Source organism: Periophthalmus magnuspinnatus, chromosome 17 (genome assembly GCF_009829125.3).
Source record: "Periophthalmus magnuspinnatus isolate fPerMag1 chromosome 17, fPerMag1.2.pri, whole genome shotgun sequence".
Classification (NCBI taxonomy): domain Eukaryota; kingdom Metazoa; phylum Chordata; class Actinopteri; order Gobiiformes; family Gobiidae; genus Periophthalmus; species Periophthalmus magnuspinnatus.
Window position 1 is genome coordinate 25978745 of NC_047142.1, and position 20798 is coordinate 25999542.

General features: G+C 41.1%; 2 protein-coding genes across 3 annotated transcripts in view; both read right to left on the bottom strand.

Moving 5' to 3' along the window:
- lamc1 (laminin, gamma 1) overlaps nt 1-8592 on the bottom strand; it is a 76402-nt gene extending 67810 nt beyond the window's left edge. Inside the window, exon 1 of the mRNA XM_033981962.2 lies at nt 7946-8592. Within this exon, the coding sequence (XP_033837853.2) occupies nt 7946-8327 (382 nt within the window). The 5' untranslated portion in view covers nt 8328-8592. The remainder of the gene's footprint in view (nt 1-7945) is intronic.
- An 8478-nt stretch (nt 8593-17070) lies between these two features.
- Nucleotides 17071-20798, bottom strand: part of dhx9 (DEAH (Asp-Glu-Ala-His) box helicase 9) — a 29072-nt gene continuing 25344 nt past the window's right edge. Inside the window, exons 25-28 of one of the 2 annotated variants that reach the window (XM_033982514.2) lie at nt 20151-20380; nt 19954-20069; nt 19342-19539; nt 17071-17705 (exon numbers count right to left, since the gene is read on the bottom strand). In XM_033982514.2, coding sequence (XP_033838405.1) covers nt 17378-17705; nt 19342-19539; nt 19954-20069; nt 20151-20380 — 872 coding nt within the window. In that variant the 3' untranslated portion in view covers nt 17071-17377. The remainder of the gene's footprint in view (nt 17706-19341; nt 19540-19953; nt 20070-20150; nt 20381-20798) is intronic. The other variant, XM_055228693.1, reaches the window with a different exon arrangement.

Here is a 20798-nt window from a genome sequence, read left to right on the forward strand (position 1 = left end):
CCCAACTGGACTAGGACTAGAACAGGACCAAACCCTAGGATCTTTACTGAACCAAACTAAAACAAGAGCGGTGTCTTAAAGTGACCATAGCAGGTGCATCGGCGAAAGTTCAAAAACACAGGTCCAAATGAAACACACTAAAGAATGTGAGGAATGTGGGAAGCGAGCAGAGTCATGTGACCGTCTGCCCCATCACATGGTCACAGAACAGCTGCAGATAAAAATACACGCACACCGGATTTACAGGAAGACAGGAAGAGCAAGGGGTACATGAGAGAGACAGAAAGAGACAGACAGGGAGAAAGAGACAGACAGGGAGAAAGAGACAGACAGGGAGAAAGAGACAGAGGGCACAAGAGAGACAGAAAGAGATAGCCAGAAATGGAAAATGGTGAAAGAGACAGGGAGAGAGGGGGCAGAGGGCAGAGAGAGAGGGGGAGGGGGGCAGACACATAGAAAGAGGGACACGAGACAGGTACAGGGAGAAAGAGTTGGACAAAGTGGTAATTTGCCCGCCTCTGTCTGCATCTTCCCTAAGTACCAATGATAATGTGAATGTTGTTTTTAAGACATGCAAAACTTGTATATTGACTATATCGTTTATGATTGAAAATACTGCAAAATGAACTGATTAAAAATGAAAGTGGAAAACAAAAGACTTTACTCTACTCTACTGTGTGCTGTTGTATCCAGTAACCAAGTGTTTTATTCGCTGACATGCTACGGAGAAACCATAAGGAATATCCCCCCAAAAAAACATAAAGAGTCACTATAGATAATAAACAATAATGTAGAAACTAAACCATAAAGTTCAATCATTCACAAAAAAAGTATGTATTTTCCAGACTATACATTGCTCTGGAGCATAAGTCACACCAGTGAAAAACTACATAATAATGAAGAAAAAAACATATAGAAGTCGCACTGGACTATAAGTCACATTTTTGGGGGGAAATTTATTTTACTAAATCCAAGACCAAGAACAGACATTTTATCTTTAAAGGCAAGTTATAATAATAACAATAAAATATAGAACAACAGCCTGAACAGCAGTACAGCATGAAGCATAGACAGAACTGAACACGTGTCTGGTTTGTTAACGTAAGATATTAACAGTTAATCAGATAAATAAAGAATAAAAAACAAGCAACAAGTTTAATCTGGATCTCACTCCAAATCACTAAATCCACTGAATTCTTCATCCTCGGTGTCACTTCTGAACAGCTCCCCCTGCTCCAGAAATGGTTGAAGCACCGCCAAGACTAGAGTGTACTTAGCGGTTCTCAGTGTGACAATAACGAAAATGAGAAATTATACATTTTAATAATTTAACATATAAATCGCCCCTGAGTATAAGTCGCACCCCCGGACAAACTATGAAAAAAGTGACACTTATAGTCTGAAAAATACGGTACTCTAAATGTACAATGTTGTTAAATATTGTTAAGCTTTATAAATAAATAGCAGAATGCAGAACCTAAGTAATTAGTTTGTGAAATTTTACTTATAATTCAATATTTTACAGTTAAAATCTTATCCTATTGCTGAAAAAAATAACAAAGTTTCCCACTAGTACAAAGAAATAGAGTGGACTGGAAACATTTTAGGAGCGCACCAATCTGCTCCATCGCAAAACAATGGAACAGACCTTTGATGATAACAACATCTGAAGTGCAATATACTGCTGAAGAATATATTTTTCTGTACCAAGATCAGATTTGAGCTGTAGAAGGTTGAATTATGAACTTCTATGACCCATTATAGATACAAACTCACTACTTAAGAGTTGCATTCTGTCATTTATTTATTGCAGTTTGTGTTGTTTAACAATATTGTACCTTTAGAATTTTGGTTTGAATATTATCAGTTATTGTCTATATTTACTTCAGTAATATATCGTAGCTCAAAATCTGTAATCATGACAGACCTACAATGGAGACAAACTTCAGAGTGACAAACACATTTAACAAACGAGCAGTGTGTGCTCTTTGAAGCAGCTCATACTCTCGTCTCTCCTGCCCCTTCTGTCTGTTCTCCTCTCGCTCTCTAAATCTGCCCCTCTCCCTCTTCACCCTCCACTTCTCTCCTCATTTCTCCTCTCATCCCTCCCTCTTCCCTTTGTCCTGTGCTCTTTTGTCACTGACGTCCTTCAGAGGAATGTGAGAGGCAGTATGGCCTTTGAAAGATAACTTCAGACAGAGGATATTAGACAGTATCAGATGTGTTTAGTCTGCGTCCTGCTCACATGAGGGAAGCAGCGCTGCACTGTACACCTCCACTTCTTATTCTTTTGGGTGAGCATGTCCCGGGACAAATACACATATACTACAGTATTACAAAATAGAAGTTGAGATTGAAGTAAATCGAGTTGAAAATTGCACAACTTACTGAAAATGAAGGTTGTTATTGACACCTGGTGCGCGAAGGAAAGCCAAGATGAGCTAACACTAATTTGACATTTTCAGAGTAGAGCCTCGCAAATGTAATAGAAACTCGGGAAAGAATCATCTCTCTTGGTACGAGTCCTGCAGAGAAACAATGGCTCCAGCATTCAGTTTTCTGGTATACAACTTTTCAATTCCTCAAATTTGTAGTTCGGGTTTATGGTAGGGTTGTCAAAACTATCAATGATATCAATCGATGCTAAAAACCAGTGTCAAAAATTTACACTCAATTTAACAAGTATCAATACTGAAAAAAATTCCATTAACAATGACAGAAATTGATCTTTTTCTTAATCAAATCTCAAACTTTATCCACACTAGTACAGAACCACTAACTTAAAGAGCTGCTGTTTCGCGCTGAATACGGTGTTCTATTGTGAAAGTGCGTTTTTCCCGCCATTATAGTATCAATACTGGTATTGCGTATTGAGCCTTTTTCTTAATAACAAAATTGAGTTTGAAATTTCAGTAATGTGACACTAGGTTATCGTAACAAGTCTGCCTATAGCATTTGTGTTGCACTTTAACTTAATATCACATTTTTCATTCATGCCACCCCTAACCCTAAACCGAAAGACACCCCTCCGACTACCACCAGTCACTCACTCGGACTAGGCCATGGGTGAAAAGTCTCACTCGTGCCAAGTACACAGTGACCTCATGTTCTGAACGATGTGATCCGACCTTCGGATTGGGAACACTCTAGTCAAATCATCTCACCACACAATAGCACAATATCAAAACTATAATTCCTACTTAGAAATATTTATATTTTTGTATCAATATTGAAACTGACTAAATGGACCAAAAACATTTCTTAAAGGGCCTATATTTATATTGCGTTAACCTTATGCTTGACAGTGATGTACCAAAAATAGGGTGGGCCACAATGCTTTGAAATGCTTGTTCCCATGGAGATTCTATGGCCTTGCTTGAAATATTCCACAATATGGTATTAAGGAATGTTTAAAGCTTATTTAAAGCAATACCTTAAGAATGTTACTTTTACTATGAACAGGGTTTCTCTCCACATATTCGACGTGTAGTGTGGCCTGGTGGTGTCTGTAAGGAGGAAGGAATAAGGTAAGGAGTATTCTAGGCAAAGTGATAATAACCTCACGGAGACGATGACTCTGCAAATGAAAAGTAACGGCAGAAACACATGCATGCGCTACTGGTACCCTCAGGTAAACGTGCGATGTCCAGGCACTAAACTGGTCTTAATTTTCACTCAAATGGTGAGAAAATAGATCGTGATGCATTGATCTTTTGATTTTTTGCCACAGCCCATATAGCAGCAACAAGTGCAATACCAGACTAGATTAGGACAGGACAAATAGATATTATTCCGAACCCACCCCTAAATCACTGTGGCAACTGTACTAAATGCTTCATCTGCAGGGTTTCTCCAACAGCCTGATCTCACTGCGCAATGCAGTGGCTTTCTTAAAACATCTCCATCCATACATCTCCATCTCAAAGACACTAACCACTCCTTTGAAGATCATCAAGTTCAGATCTGAGCTAGAGAAAAGAAATGGTTTGAGAGGGGAGTTAAGGAAGCTATTTTTGTTAGGAAAGACAATCCTTCCTTGAATAGAAGTAGAGGCCTGAGACAACAGATTTAACTTTTAGATTTTGCTATAGATCAGACCTGGATGACTGAGGCATTACACAGACGTAGTCCATGTAAGCTAATGATGGTAAGCCTTCATAACATGGCTAAAAGCTCATATACCTTCTCTTTGCATAACATGTCTCCTTCAAATATTGTACTTTTTCCATGAAGGTAGCTGTACATCTGGCTAGTACAGAGGATGATAAAACCCAGGAAGAGTGGCCTGAATAGCAGAGCAGTGTACTTTAAGGTGGATCCAAGTCTAATTACAGAGTCCTCCCGCAGGTCTTTGAAGTCCTGAGGAACCTAAACATGAGGCAGACAAACACACTATGTTTAAGGGAAACACAGCTGCAGCTTCAAACTGCACACTCCAAAAAACAGGGCCCCACCTGCATCTCACCTGAAGCGCCCGCCTCCCAGCACATCGCCCACCTCCCAGCACGGCGCCCGCCTCCCAGCACATCGCCCGCCTCACAGCACATCGCCCGCCTCCCAGCGCGGCGCCCGCCTCCCAGCGCGGCACCCGCCTCCCAGCGCGGCACCCGCCTCCCAGCGCGGCACCCGCCTCACGCCGCACAGTGCGGCGCCCAGTCTGCTCCAGACACTGGACAGATCCTTTACACTTTTGCTCTACACAAGGGTAGCCAAAAGTATACAAAATTACATACCAAGCGACTAAAACTAGTATCAAAACAAGACCAATAAGTCATTCGAGCAACTATATTGTACTCTTACTTGAGTTGAAGTTGTAGTTACTTTTCCCTACAAGCGACAAAAGCTTTATATTGACAATATGAAATGGTTTTAACATTTATGTTTGGTGCACCTGCATCATGTTTGATCATGATGATCTCTCCATTACCACTTTTTGAGCATTATTTAATATTTTGGAATCTGATGTTAATTTCATTGTAAGGACAGACAGTTACTCTACAATCGCTCTGTCTTCAATAGTAGTTTCCCCATATATTTTTTACATCAACTTGAGTAATTTCTGGGCACACTACTTTGTAGTACTACTTTAGTAGTAGCACTACTTTAACAGTGCTCTTACTAGAGAACAATCCATCACTGGTCACTATGGTTAAGTTTGATGCAGACTCCATTAAGGTTAGGAGCGGTGGGAGGGGAGGATCATCATGTCACATTCGGGTAACTGTCTGGTGGAATTTGCCTTTTGCCTGTCCAAACTCTGACCTTTCTATCTGTATGTGGTTCATTGTAATAGTAGTTTGAGAGTCTTGAAAGGTCATATATGCATTATTATTCTTAACTGTCATTTTTGTAGATAATCAAGGTTTATTTGTATGAAACAAAAACTGTACAAAAGTGCCCTCTATCAGCAAATCAGTCTACAGGTTTGTCTTAGCTGTCTACAGTAGCCCTGAGCCTGTTTCTCCAAACATTTCTCCCGTCCATCACATAATGCCTTGGTTCCCACAGTAACCCCCACTTATCCACACTGTCATTTTAAACAGCTGGATGCCAAATAAAACAAGGAGAGAGAGAAGAGGTGGGGGGCTTCCCAGGAAAGTCACAGAACTTCATTTCCACAATCCACTTTGTTGCCGTGGAGAGTTTTCCCCGAGGGTTATTACAAGGAGATGTACTGGATTAGTGGACGTTTACACAACAGCGAATCAGGCTGCTTTTGGGTCTCTCTTGTGCTTGGCTAGGGTGAGGCTGGGGTAGTTTCCTCAGAGACTGTGGACTGAACACTGCATGCAGCAGTCATTTTGTCTACCAGTACAGTTTTTATAATATCTGATGATTACAACTAACCAAATATAATCAGTGATGATTAAGACCATGCTTAAAGAGGAGTATTACCTTCTATGGGGTATTAGCTGCTAATACATAACATTTTGAACATTGAACATTTAGAACACCATGTTACCTTTTATTGTTTTGCTAAAACATCGTATTTAAAGTTTAATAGTTGGGGTTTATAGTCGGGTGTATGGTATATGATGCTCTGAGTTCATTTGAGTTACTTTGCAGAAAATGTACAGTAATGTCAGCTCAGAATGCATAAGATTCATGCAGAATAACTTTGGACCACTGCAAATGGTCTAAAATGAACTAATTCTGTTTTTCACATTTTAAGACAGTAGAAATCAGTTACAACAACTTAAGGCCAAGTGGAAAGAACACACAAGAAACAAAACCTGAGGGCACAGACTTCACAGATAACAGGTGTGTAGGTGTGTGCATGTGTGTGTGCATGTGTGTAGGTGTGCATGAGAGAGAGACACAGAGATAGAAGATGGAGGGGGGGGGCATGACTGAACTCCTCTGGAATGTGACTGCTATTTACACCAACAACACTTTCATTGGAAGGAAAAAAGGATGGACGGACGGAAGGAAGAGAGAGAGAGAGGGGGAGATTATGGTATTAAGTTTTTGAGATGCATCCGTTGACATCCCCACTCGTACGTGCGCCTCAAACTTTGGTAGACGGGAGGGGGGGGGGGGGGGGTTCAGGGACAAAAGTCAGGCTAAGGCAAACAGACCCTCCCCCACCCTCTGGCCCCTCCCCCTGCTCTTCCACTTCCGCTCCATAATCACAGCTATGTGTCGTGTACCTCTCCTTTAGGAGCGTTTGTTTGCCAAAAAAACATTTGGACTTAGTTGTGAACTTGGTGTGAACTTTAGTGTGAGGACAGAGGGGGACAGCAGTCAGAGCACCTGCACAATCACTCTGCCCGAGGAATTAACTCCGAGCTAATCTTTTAATATCAAGCTCCTGTATGAACCACCAATGAAAAACCAATGACTTTACTCAACACTACAAATGTGCTGCTGCTACTACTACTACTACTACTACTACTACTACTACTACTACTACTACTACTACTACTACTGTTATGTCTTGATGGTTTCCCAAAAGAAGACCCCTCCTTCAACAATCACTGCTACACCAAGGCTTAATGTTACAGTGCAGAACTTTAACAGTTATTAATCAAACTTCCAAATACTATCATCCAATGTTGAAACATAAAACAACATTCAAAGTGACATGCCTCCAGCCTCCATGACCAAAACATAGATACATGATGTTAACAATGCGGTGGTCTAAAGTACTGTAGTGTTCTGGTGTGAGGAAACATGACACATTTCTTCTGGTGAGAAAAGCCCAGGAACTATCACACGCCTTTGCCTTACTTTTGTAACAAAACAAGGACAACATTCTAATAGAGAGAATCTTGTTCTATTTGAGTAGGAGGGACGAGGATGTGGAAAGTTTGGCAACGTCTTAGCTTCTGTAAAACTATTTGAACAAACAACAGTTGGAAACAAGCTCCTGTTAGAGTGATCCGTGCCAAAGCAGGGGCAGCTGAGGAGCACAGGACAGTTATTCATATTTAACGCCACATCTCTGTAGTCCCTGCTTCAAAAACAGGCCCTAAATAGTACTCCATGTAGCCAACTGCCTGTCGGCTTCTTAACCTTTTTTGGCTTTGCGGCCCAGTCTCAGCGAGTAAATTGGGCCAATTTACACATCAACCACATCATATTTTATTCATTTTGCAGCCCTCAGGGTGGTGCTCGCCGTTCCCACCATGGCCCCAGTCCAATGGTTAAGAAACACTGCCAGTTAAAGGAAATACAGGGATTTCATGGAGAGGACCATAACAGCACCTGTCGACTGTAGTCTACCTGTAGTCTAAACTGTAGTCTAAAGTTTTCCACAAAAGAAAGAACCAGGAGTGCTCTTTAACACTTATAGACTAAATTTATATCGCAGGCCTCACAGCCTACTTTAAGCCTCCTGATGCCCTACATGACTCACAGTCTAAGGCGATATTAAAGCTCTTTTCTGACCCTGACACGCAGCCATGGCGCAGCTGTCCATGGCGCAGCTGTAGTTGGTTCTTACCCAGGTGCAGGGTGAGGTTGATGGAGTGCGGGTACTGCACTCCCGCTAACATGGTCTGGCTCTGCCACCAGGTGGCGTCCTGCTGGTTGTTGTAGTCTGTGAGGTAGATCGCGCTGTGGTGATTGCGGGGGTCTCGTGCGTCGCAGATGTGGCACGACTTGGTGACGCCCGTGGCGCCGGTCTGGACGCAGTACTCCTCCGGAGGAGAGCCGCAGGTGTTCGTAGCCACGACGGTCACGTTAAAGGCCGCGTTCACAAATTCGGGCATGCATCTCTGTGCGCGCCCGTGCTCGTCCTCGCACTCGTCCATGGCCGCGTGCGCGCACGGCAAAGCGAAGCAGCAGCACGCGAGCAGAGACACGAGCCTCCGGATCCAGGCCATGTCCCGCAGCGGCTCAGTCCTTCAAATACTGAGGTGGTCTCGAAGCAGATTCTGAGTCCGCAAAACTTTTGTGAAACTTTGAGCAGACTTTGAGCACTTTGAGCGCTGTGTGCGCGGATCCGGAGCGGGCGCGGAGTCCTCTGTGGCTCTCAGGGGCCACGGTGTTTGGAGCGGAGCCTGGAGAAGATCCCGCTGTGCTCTTCTGAACAGCGCAGTGGAGAATGCGCAGAGCCATGAAAAGTCCCGCAGACTACACCCAATGTTCTCCTGCGCATGCGCTAAATCCACAGATCTGCGAAGGGGCCACTTCCGCTGCTCAGGCCCTCCCTCCCTCTGTTTTCTACAGTCACGGCATTTACATGTCTTTATTCAATTACACTAATGGCATCTACATGTCTTTATTTAATCAGTGACTTTGGTGTTACACTCATTAACACTGATTAGATCGAGTTCAGAGGTGTTTTTTGTGCTGCAGACACTGTCACCTGTTGAGCTTCTCTACAGACCATCACAGGTACAAGGAAAAAGTAATGCATGTCTTACACACCATCACACAAAAAACAATGTTCTGGATGAATCAGAGTGACTTGTGTGTGATTATAGCCCACTGCTTTGCCTGGAATGTGACACAGTAAACTTATTTCCATGGAGAAAAGTGCAGTAATGTACTTGTGTAAATACTTGTGTTTCCAGTAGAAGTAGTACTAAATTCTATGAATAATATAATAATAATCCCGTCCAGGTGTGAATTCCTTCCATATAGTAATTGCAAATTTCCTCCATCAAAACACATCAGCAGAAATTGCATTATACATATTCATTATGTACTATACATTAAAAAACTGAGTACACATATTGTGTATCTTTCATGAATATACAGTTTGACAGAAGCATCCACATAGTGCAAAAAATACATAAATAAGTAAACAGATATATAATATATTCAGATCTCAATTTTGGCTAGTAAATTAGATTTTTGGTTTTGGCTTTTGCTCCATGCTTTCGAGCAGCAGAAAACTCCAGCTGAATTATTTCTCAGTAAGATAGAAGCCACCCTTTTACAGTCAGAGGCTGAAGTGACTTCCAAGGGCATATTACTTAATTTTTTTGGCAGCTGTGAGGCCTGCTAGTAATGCATGCCGGTCATTGATTATCAAATTGAGTTTGGAGATATCATTTAGCAGAATAAACCTCTGAGTTCAGGGGATGGTTACACCTATTCACTCAGACACTGTCTTTGAGACATTTTCCCAGAATTGTGCCACCTCAGGACACTCCCATGAATAAATAGTCAATGCCAATAATTTTGTCAGTGCAGAAATTACAGTGAGAGTTGTCTTTTATTTTCATTTGATGTGAACTTCTGGGATAGGGGTGTCAAACACATTTTCACCGAGGGCCACATCAGCAAAATGACTGCCCTCAAAGGGCCAGATGTAAAATAAATCTAACTACTTAAACTTGTTAATTAAGTGTTTCTGTATTTATTACTCATTCAAGTTATAAATATTACATATGCATTTCCCTAGATGTTAAAATATGGCTGTGTAACTGCATATCTCCTGATAAAATTACATTTTAAGACCATCATACCTTTTAACTTACCCTATCGGGTCATAAAATGATCTGGAGGGCCACATTTGGCCCGTGGGCCTTGAGTTTGACATATGTGTTCTAGGGTATAGGGAGATGTTTGACCAAATCTGATTCCAGTCCCACTCTGAATAATCCCTCAGTTCAGTTTTCCAAAGCTGCCCAAAAGGTAAATTTTTCTGTGAGCTTTTGACAAGTAATTTATTCAGATCAGAAGTTGTACAAGAGCTTCCTGCTTTAGCCAGAATAGTGTGGAGGGGGTGATTTTCCAGCACGGACCCCCAAGGAACACTATGGGAATGCAATGCTGTGCAACTGTAGGTAGAAGAAAAAAGATGTACCTGGTAAGTTATAGCATTTTTGTAGATCATGAAACTCTCTTAGTCCATTCTGACCTATGATATTACTGAAATCAAGGACCCCTTTTTGCTCCCACGGTAAAAAAAAAAGATGGGTTTCTTATCAATTAGATTATCAATCTTATCAAGATCGGTGTCTGAAGGAAATATTGTTCATTGTTCCCCAGTAAATTGTTAACTTTGTTCTATACAGCTAGAAGATGTGTAACAATGGGTCCATAATGGCTTTTACATGGCAATTTAGCATTTAACAGGGAGGGCATGGTATGGGGTTTAATCAAGTGTGCTTCAATTGGTACCCATGCTGCAGACTTTCCAGATTTAAATGATCTTAAAGCAAAAGCACCATGAGTACCATTCGAAATCAGGAAGGCCCATCCCTCTGGATGATTTAAGTCTATATAGGGTTCAAGCCCTGATTCTAAGCTTTTTTTTTTTATTCCAGAGAAATAGGCTTATAAGTGAGTGTAGTTTCTGTAGATCGTTTTGATTACTGACATGCGAGCCTGAAATGACATTGGGAGACTCTCTCCCAATGTCATTTCACCATGTTTTAAGATCTCCATTAATGGTAAGCAACAGATTTTTATAGTTATTTTCAATCAGGGAATTAAGGGAAGAATGAAAGAGGACCCCTAAATATTTTATACTTGGTACAATTGGTATTTTATAAGAGGGTCCATTTAATATTGTTGATACCAGAAGTATCAAGGCGGATTTAGCCCAATTCACCCTGCAACCCAAAATGTTTCCAAACATTTCAAAAACTGTTAAGCAGTGATGTTTTGGGGCTGTCGCTGGGCAACACGGACTTTCAACTCCCTCCAAAGATTTTCTATGGGGTTGAGATCTGGCGATGGGCTAGGCCACTCCAGGACCATGAAATGCTTCTTACACAGTCACTCCTTCGTTGCCCGGGTGGTATGTGAGATCATTGTCATGCTGAAAGACCCAGCCACGTTTCATCTTCAATGCCCTTGGTGATGGAAGGAAGTTTTCACTAAAACTCTCACGAAACATGGCCCCATTCATTCTTTCTTTTACACAGTCGTCCTGGTCCCTTTGCAGAAAAAACAGCCCCAAAGCATGATGTTTCCACCCCCATGCTTCACAGAAGGTATGGTGGTGTTTGGATGCAACTCAGCATTCTTTCTCCTCCAAACACGACAAGTTGAGTTTTCACCAAAAAGTTCTATTTTGGTTTTATCTGACCATTTGACATTCTCCCAGTCCTCTTCTGGATCATCCAAATGCTCTCTAGCAAACTTCAGACGGGCCTGGACATGTCCTGGCTTAAGCAGGGGACATGTCTGGCACTGCAGGATTTGAGTCCCTGGCGGTGTAGTGTGTTACTGATGGTAGCCTTTGTTACTTTGTTCCCAGCTCTCTGCAGATCATTCACTAGGTCCCCCCGTGTGGTTCTGGGATCTTTGCTCACCGTTCTTGTGATCATTTTGAGCCCACAGGGTGAGATCTTGTGTGGAGCCCCAGATCGAGGGAGATGATCATTGGTCTTGTATGTCTTCCATTTTCTAATAATTGCTCCCACAGTTGATTTTCACACCAAGCTGCACCTATTGCAGATTGAGTTTTCGGGGCCTGGTGCAGGTCTACAGTTTTGTTTGTAGTTCCTTTGACAGCTCTTTGGTCTTGGTCATAGTGGAGTTTGGAGTCTGACTGTTTGAGGTTGTGGACAGGTGTCTTTTGCACTGATAACCAGTTCAGGTGCCATTAATACAGGTAACGAGTGGAGGACCCTCTTAAAGAAGGTACAGGTCTGTGAGAGACACAAATCTTGCTTGTTTTTAGGTGACCAAATACTTATTTTACCAACAAATTTACCAGTTAATTCATTAAAAATCCTACAATGTGATTTCCTAGATTCTTTCCTCCCATTCTGTCTCTCAAAGTTAAAGTGAACGTATCCATGTATACATTGATACATGATACATTGATACATGTCAGGTTGTTCTTATGTTTTGTTCTGTATCTTGTCATTGAAATAATAACCTTTCTATAATAATAATAAAAAAACAAAAAAACAAGGTCAAGGACTTCTGGTGCAACAGTTTCTGCAGCCGCCATTTTTTTTCCCTCGGTAGCGATTTTGTAGTCCAAGCTCAAGGATGTCCATCGTGCGAGTGGATAAGTCAAAATGCTCGGTTTTTGGTTGTGTTAGCAGCTCATTACACCGACCTCCGGCATCTGAACCACACAGAACAGCATGGTTCAGTTTTATTTTCAATGGGAATGTACAGCTGAGTGTGGGGAAAGTCCTGTTTGTGTGGCCAAGCACTTCAGAGATGAATCCTCCCCAACACCTAGAAGGATTTGCTCAAAGACATTTGTGGGGGGTCAGTTCCTTCAGTCCATGGAGATGGTGGATATAGTGAAGTGGTAAGTCCTACTTAACGCTGAAAGAACATTACATTGTTTATTAGACCTAGTTTGATTGTGCTGCTGTCTAGTGTCCTTGCCAGTGCTTATGATAGCATTAGCACCGGCTCTTCTGTTATCTAGCTGACTGATGGCACAAATGTTCATAAGTACTTACTTACTTACTAAAAACATTATTTATATCACTTCCATTAGGCAAAACTCACGCACAAAACATGAAAGAGCTATCTGCTTTCACTGTTACTCTTCCCTTTTCAGAGTTCTTCAATGGTAACACAAGCTCCATCTCCATCGTTTGCTGATAAGTTCTGTCAGACACATAGCAGTACCAAAGAGACGAGATCAGTAGGGACACAGCTATCCATAAAAACCCTCAAGCCTCATGTAAAAAGTACAGGTTTGTGAAGTTTTGCAACAATGAATGATGCTACAAATTACAACATTGAAATGTCAGTTGATGGTGTCCTTATATTTATTTTGAATACAGGCACACAGGCAAACCCCCAATGTGCAGATGTTGGAGTCTGCACTTCATCTATGTCATCAACACCTATGAAGTGGTATCTTTTGCCAGATATTGAAAAAGTGACTCCAATCAAAAAGTCAAAGAGACCCCATCTGGAGCAGATCGAGGAGGGGGATCACTCTAGACAGCAGCTCTGCTATGAACATACCAATACCACAGGATTCCACATATGACCCTGAGGAGTTCATTAGTGCTTCGTCAGAGGCTGATGTTGAAACAAAGTAAAAGCAGCTCTTATTAAGTTTTTGTGCTAAGAATTTTGTGTTTTTTAATTAACACACTTTTTAATTATACAGTGGAGTCTGCAACACAAATCCATCGATCACCAACTTGTATAGTTTATGAAAGATGTCTTTTGGAGCTTCTTGAGGTGTGCCCTGTGTGTCAACAAGTGTCAGAGGTATGGACAAGAAAAACTAGGACATTTGTTTGTGTGAGGCAGCGATGTCTACGTTGCAATTTTTTAAGAAAATGGAACAGCCAACCTCTCCTTGGAAGCACTCCAGTAGGTAATCTACAACTGTCCATTACAGTGGTGGCTCTTTCTTCAAGATTGCAAAGGTAACAAGCATCAAGATTAGTAGATTTACATACAGTGTGATGTTGTGATGTTTGTATTTTTCTTAGATCTTTCATGCAATGAGGCTGAAAATGTTCCAACACAACACTTATAGACGACATACCAGAATGTACGTAGAGCCTGCTATTGTACACAAATGGAATACTGCACAGGATGACATAATGGAGAAGCTGAAAGCACAAAATGTCAATTCTCGGTGGTGAGGGCTGACTCTCCAGGTAAAACTAATGATAACCAAATTATTACTGTTAATAAGAGCATATTGCTCATAGCTATTGTGATATACAGTTGTTCTGCAAAATATTTGTTGCTTTACACAAAAATATATCTACAATGCATATGTTTTTAGGACATTCTGCCAAATTTGGTAGTTATATCAAATTTGGTAGTTATATCATGTGAGTGAGTGAACATTAAGGTAATTGCTACATTCAAATAATGGCATTTATATAAACAATAATATTTTTGCTGAGTAATGAAGTAGGTGGATGTTACCACATGGAGCTTGAGGGAAACGAAGTCTCAGTCTCTTGAATACACGTGGTGTTACTTGGACTGGATTGTGACGGACCGTCATCCTCCAAGTTCAGAAACAGCTGAGGGAGGCCAAATTTACTCACTACTATGATGTGTGGCACATAGGAAAAGGTTCTTTTTGAAGTTAATCAACTTGCAGAAAGTATTGTCTTGTCTTTTTTTTTCTTTTACTAATAATTTTAATTGTATTGTTTTAAGGCTGATCCAAAAAGATGGTGAAGATTGCACAGGACAAAGACTGCACAATACTGTCAAAGTGGCTTCGCAGTATAAAAAAAGCACATCTATTGGACTGCAGCTTCCTCCTCAACATCCCAGGAAAGGGTTGCACAGTGGACCTCCATTCTCAACCATGTGTTAGACACACACACACAATGATCCTGCTTTCTCTCAACCCAATACCAATACACCCAATACGAACCTCAAGGGATAAAAGCAAATGGTTAAAACCAGGTAACTATTAGTTGCTTTTTTTTAGCTATATGTGTAAGTATTGTGTTTGTCATAGCTACAAAAGAATTCTGCAGACTGGAAAAGCTCCAAGAGACTCCTGAAGGATGTGGAAAAGCAATTCAGTTTACAGAATGTTTTACTCCAAAATGTTTACCACCAGACAGACCAGCCTCAGGGATTTCTCTACAGCATAGATTTTCAACTTCTGTGGGCATTGTAGAGCAGTTTCACATGTACACCTAAGATGAAGGAAGGACATTGTTAATTGCTATTTTTACTGATGTAAATAAGCCAGCTGAGACAGCCACATTTGCGATGGTGTGAAACACGTAACTAAGGGTGCGCTCATACTAGACCAATACAGCCCATGGGGGCTCCTAAAGCGCGGCACGTTTGTCCTGTCTGAAGTGGGACTTTGGCCAAAGCACGGCACAGTTGCTCATGTACGCTCACACACACGATTTATGTTCACGAGCCCTGTGGTGTGCGCAGAGAGGATAGAGGATAAGAGGAAAAAGTGAATGAACTTGACTCCACTTGGGTTGTGCAGGTGAGTGTGGCTCATTGGGTCGTGCAGCGCAGGTGGAGTGTGGCTCGTTGTGTTGTGCTTGAGAACGACTCGGTTAAGAAGTCTTAGTGTGAGTGCGACCTAAGTAAAGATTGAACGCGATGCAGGTAGCTCATTTACATTTAAAAGAGGCCGAGCCAAAACAAGGTGGTCTGAGACGCAGCTCCAACAAGGACTAGGACAGGGCCCCCTGGAGGTCAAATTATGGCAAATTCAGACCCATAGACCGCAGTTATAGTTTATTCTGACATCAGGTACATGTTGTAAATGTTCAAAAATAAATATATAGAAGCATGATATGTCCACTTTAAACCAGGTCAGGCAGGTTTTTGATGAGGTAACGTTACAACGTGGTAGAAAGCTAAAAAAAAAAAAAAAAAAAAAAAAAAAAGAAAGAAAAAAAAGGAAGAAAAAAAAAGAAATTTGCATAATACCCCCTTTAATGTCATACTGTAAATGGAGACAAGATGAAAAGTTACATAGTGAACTTTAAAAATGCCTCAGCACAATCCAAAACATGCACATTAGGTGACATTCTTCAGTTAAGCCATGACAAAGTTTTATAAGATTCTAAAAATTATAAAAGGATTATAAGAAAATTCTATTTTAAATATAAATATAAATATGAATATAAATGATGTTAAAGTGCAATTGCACTACATACATTTTTCTAATTATGACTTGTTTGGTGGAAAAGTACATTTGGTAAATATTTATCACAGGTTTACATCAGTTAAGTGGCAAGTTGTGAAGAAAAGTTTAAAATAAAAAGTTGTAAAATAAAAGTAGAGGTTAGAAGTATTCTAACGTGTCATGTACACTTTAAGATTAAATCCTGGCCCTATACTGATACTCTGCAGTGACATCACGCTGGGGCATTCTATATGTCTCTCTATGGTGGAACGTTCAGCAGTTTCCATGGTGACAAAATGCACAGCAAAAAAACTCTGAAAAAATACAAAATGGATTTAAACAATAAATTTTCTGAAGTCTGTGATGAGTTCAATTTTCAACAAAATTTCAGAGGTGACTAAAAACTGAAAAACTGCTGGCTAACGCTAAAGCTATAGCTAGCTTGTGGTTAATTTTATGTGAGACTTGTTTAACAGCACACAGCATCTCACCCGTTGTAGTTTCAGCCAAATCCATTCTTTATGGTCAGATTGTTAAAACAAAACTCAGATTAAAGTCCAACTTGCGTAACAGCTTCAGACAGAATAGAGCCTCCAGTTAGCTTCACACCTCCAGGGAATGATATCAGCTGCAAAATATCAATTAATTTCATATCGTTGTAGATCCCCCACATGCTGTGTAATTTTAGAGAATTTGGAGCAGTTAAGGCCAACATATTTCTAAGGTCCTGCTGATCTTTGTATCTGTAATTATTAGGCCTAGGTATATTATGTGAATTTATTTAGCACAATTATTTATTTTTTTAAATAGTTTATTTAGATTGTGTTTCGTCATTTGTGAAAATGAATTTTTGAGTTTTGATGTCACAACTTTTTATGTAAGGCATTTAACACAAATGGTGGGCAGCTAAAAAGATTGAATATTGTGACTGAAAATGCTCCTTGTGATACAAACTCGGGGGGTTGGGGGGATTTAGTAGAAATGACCAGGTTCAATATTTGTGGATTTTAGATATTTCTTGGGAAAGTAGCATGTAATCAACAAGGAAAACCAAACTGAATTGAAAAAAAAAACACATTGTATTTCTTTAGACATGCACATTTAAAGAAACAGTAAAGACAGTTTCCTTTATTTGACCAGATATTATATTACATTATTCCAATAGTACACTTGCTACAAGAGAAGATCTACATTTTCTAAACCACACATGTGGTAAACAACTGGCTGCTTGAAAAAAACTAAATAGCAACAAAACAGATCATAGTATTACAATGCACAGTGCCATTACCACACAGGGATGCAAAATGTCTCCATTTATGCATGGTATTTAAAGTTACATGTTTGAGTGAAATAAACACAAAGTACAGGTGAAATCATGAACACACGTTACATTTGGAATCAACATTATGTCCAGGAGCCACCACCGGAGCCCCCTCTGAAGCCTCGTCCTCGTCCTCCTCCATATCCTCCAGCTCCCCTGTAGCTGCCCCCACCTCCACCTCCATACCCTCCCCTGTACCCGCCTCCAGGCCCTCCTCTGTACCCTCCGGCCCCGCCTCTGTACCCTCCGGCCCCTCCTCTGTACCCACCCCCAGCTCCACCTCCATAACCTCCGGCTCCTCCTCTGTAGCCTCCTCTATACCCTCCTCTGTACCCGCCTCCAGGTCGACCGCCAAATCCCCCTCCTCCATCATATCGGGACATTTTGGGTGGTGGTGGACCGTCTCCCGTCCTAAAAGAAACAGGTAAGATGTTATAGCCATGCAGTGCATTATTTAGTAAGTCATCAACTATTGTTAAGTTATTAGGTAAAGAACATAGAGAAAGTGCAATCATGCAGTTAGCCATTGCCAACCGCTGTGACCACTGCTAGTGCGGCTGTGATATTGCGCCATAACACAAACAACTGTGTGTGGCTGTTTGTACATAGGTCTCCTCTCTCCGCTTTAATGCACCCTGACTATGGCTGTTTCTCAACTCCCAGGGTCCTTCCTCCATAGACCACTGTGTAGCACTGCTCTGGAGTGGAGGGAGGGACTGTGCCGTGTCACCTGACCAGCTCAACTGTGATTTCATTTGATAGAGTTTTCATTTAAAAAAATGAAAAATATGAAAAGCATGTGTTCATATGACTGTTTGAACGACTGTTGACATATAAAGGCTAAGTGAATCTGTTATCAAGTTATTTAGGCTGAACATTAAGAGCTGATTCACACCTGAAAGTCCGCACCAAGAACTTACAAAGTGTTCCATTATTTTCCTTCATTCCCTGGACTTTGGACTTGCTTAAAGAAAGTTTGTATAAGTTGCAGTGCATTGTGGGCAATTTCTCCCACTCCGAGGAGGCCAAGGATCCACAGGTGCATCCTTGGTAAATGGGCCAAACGGAGGAGTCGTGTGCGGAGGACGTGAGGGCTTTGGGGGAATTGGAACACCACTAGGGGGAGCTCTGATGACATGGATCCCTCCAAAGTGGTTAAGAAGGATTGTGGCAACTGGGAAACAGCCAGTGTCTGGGGTAGTGTCAACAGCTGTTACCCATGATTCTCAGTAACAATGACTGAGACTTTCTGTCCAATTTATTTCTCAAATAGCAGCAATACTATGCGATGGACAATGTAAAGAGAATGTAAAGAGACACAGGCCCCTTAAAAGGTCCTTTTATACAAAACTGACTCTTGGGATCTTTAATGTTGTTGGCTCATCAAAAAACATGCCTGGAGTTATGTTTTGTTTTATTCACATATGTTTGAGCAATCCTTTATCCTTATCAAGGACCCCAAGGCGTTCCCAGGCCAGCTAAGAGACAGTCCCTCCAGCGTGTCCTGGGTCTTCCCCGGGGCTTCCTCCCGGTGGGACATGCCCGTTGCCATTTTTATCCAGACTCATTAGTCTGTCTACATCTCTAAAGCTCAAAATTGTCTCTTCCACCTTGTGATGTCATGAAGCAGTAGTTTTCAAGTGAACAGCTCCTTTTACATTTTGTTCAATAGATTTGTACCTCCAGGGCTGAAATGATCCAAAAAAAACTCTAGGGAAGGTGTATGATTTTTGAAAATAGAATGGAGCACTTCCTCATTACCACAAGACATCACAAGGTGGATCTGAGAGGGACACAGCTTAAATATTCAGGACATGTGTGTTAAACATGTGTGAATGAAACAAAACCAAACTCCCAGTATGTTTGTCATGAGGAAATAGTATAGATCAGAAAAATGGTGTAACATGGGCCCTTTAATACAGAAAGGAGGGGGCAGTACATGATTAGCATTGTCATTTCAGTAGCCACGCCTGTAAGCAGTGAAATGTTAAATATTCCAGCCCCATATCCTTGTTCTGTTTCCCCAGATGAACGTAATGTGCTGTACCGTTGGCTCTTCATCATGTTCATGCCTACAGCCGTTGGGTTGGAGATTTGTCGGATGAGGTTGATGAGTCTTTGGGTGGTGGGGTCCATCTGTCGGATGTATTCTGGGTCTTTAGTCACCTCCACCACCTGAGCCTCCAGCGCTGCTCTTAGGGCCAAGATTCCACCGGCCACATGATGGGGGATGCGCAGCTTGATCCTGGGAACACATGAGAGGTTTGTACAATATTTGGTTATGATTAAAATGATTACTTTTGAATTTTAAGTTTGAGTTTTTTAAGGAAAAGCCACAAGAACGATACTTTCATGCTTTTATATTATTAATGATTGCCTTAATAACTTAGCAGTTTATAAAGGTTCAGCAGTTTGCAGAATTGTATGTTTTAAATGCATTTTTGAACTGGAAACAATTGCATTATACATGGTTACTTCTCACATAGATGTTAGCCTCTGTCTATAGGAAAAAGTATGGATATTTTCTTTCAGAACCCTAGCATGTTTCAAAGTGGGCAGAACTGTTGAGCTCTGTTGTCTTTAAAAAGAAAGTAAACAGCTGAAATAAGCCCATAACATGTTACTGTCGTGTAAGTACTGGGATTGTAGTCCAGCTCACCACTCATCCAGCTCTACAATTTCTCCATCAGAAGTAATTTTTTTGCATCCAAACAGCAGTAGCTGCAGAGGGCTGACCAGAGTCATGCCTTTAGCTGAAATGGCTCGGGTCCGAATCTGATGGAAAGAAAGAAAAAAATATTTTTAAAAGGAGGTATATATGCAAAATCACAAAATCAAGAACACTGCGGTTAGTACCTTCTCACTAAACACAAAGAAGGGTGAGGGGTAGCTGAGGTCATGGTTGCTAAAGGGGCAGTTGACAGAGGTTTTGTGAATGAGAGCGTTGCGGCCCTCCGTGGTGAGGATCTTGCGCTTTTCTTTGTGATAGCACACGTTGGGATAAGAACCAAATGTGATCAGTGAAATGACAACATCCAGACTGTTGTCTGGGCCCACTGTGTTGAAGGACTGTGTCAAAAGGCACTCTGAAAAGAACAGGTACAGTGAATTAGGACCAAGCACAAACTTACTTCTATTGTACGTTGAGATTTTTCATATACATTTATTACGATATGCAATTATTTTAATAGTCAAGTAATCACAATTACTTTAATTAATTGTTACAGCCCTAATTTCCTGGAGACTGATCTCAACCGTTGTCCAAATTTCACTTTTATTTACCCATGTTGTAACTTTAAACCAATGATCACAATTTGGGGTGGGGAATATGGCATTTGAGCAGTTTGAGCATAATGAACTGAGGCATTGCCATTGTCAAAGTTTAACCTCTTTTATCGGGAAAGATTTAATAAATGCTATACAGCTCAGGTGTGTATGTGTCACATCATGGGGACCTGCCTCACTATGTAAATCCTTTATCATTAGATCAACGACACGGTTGGC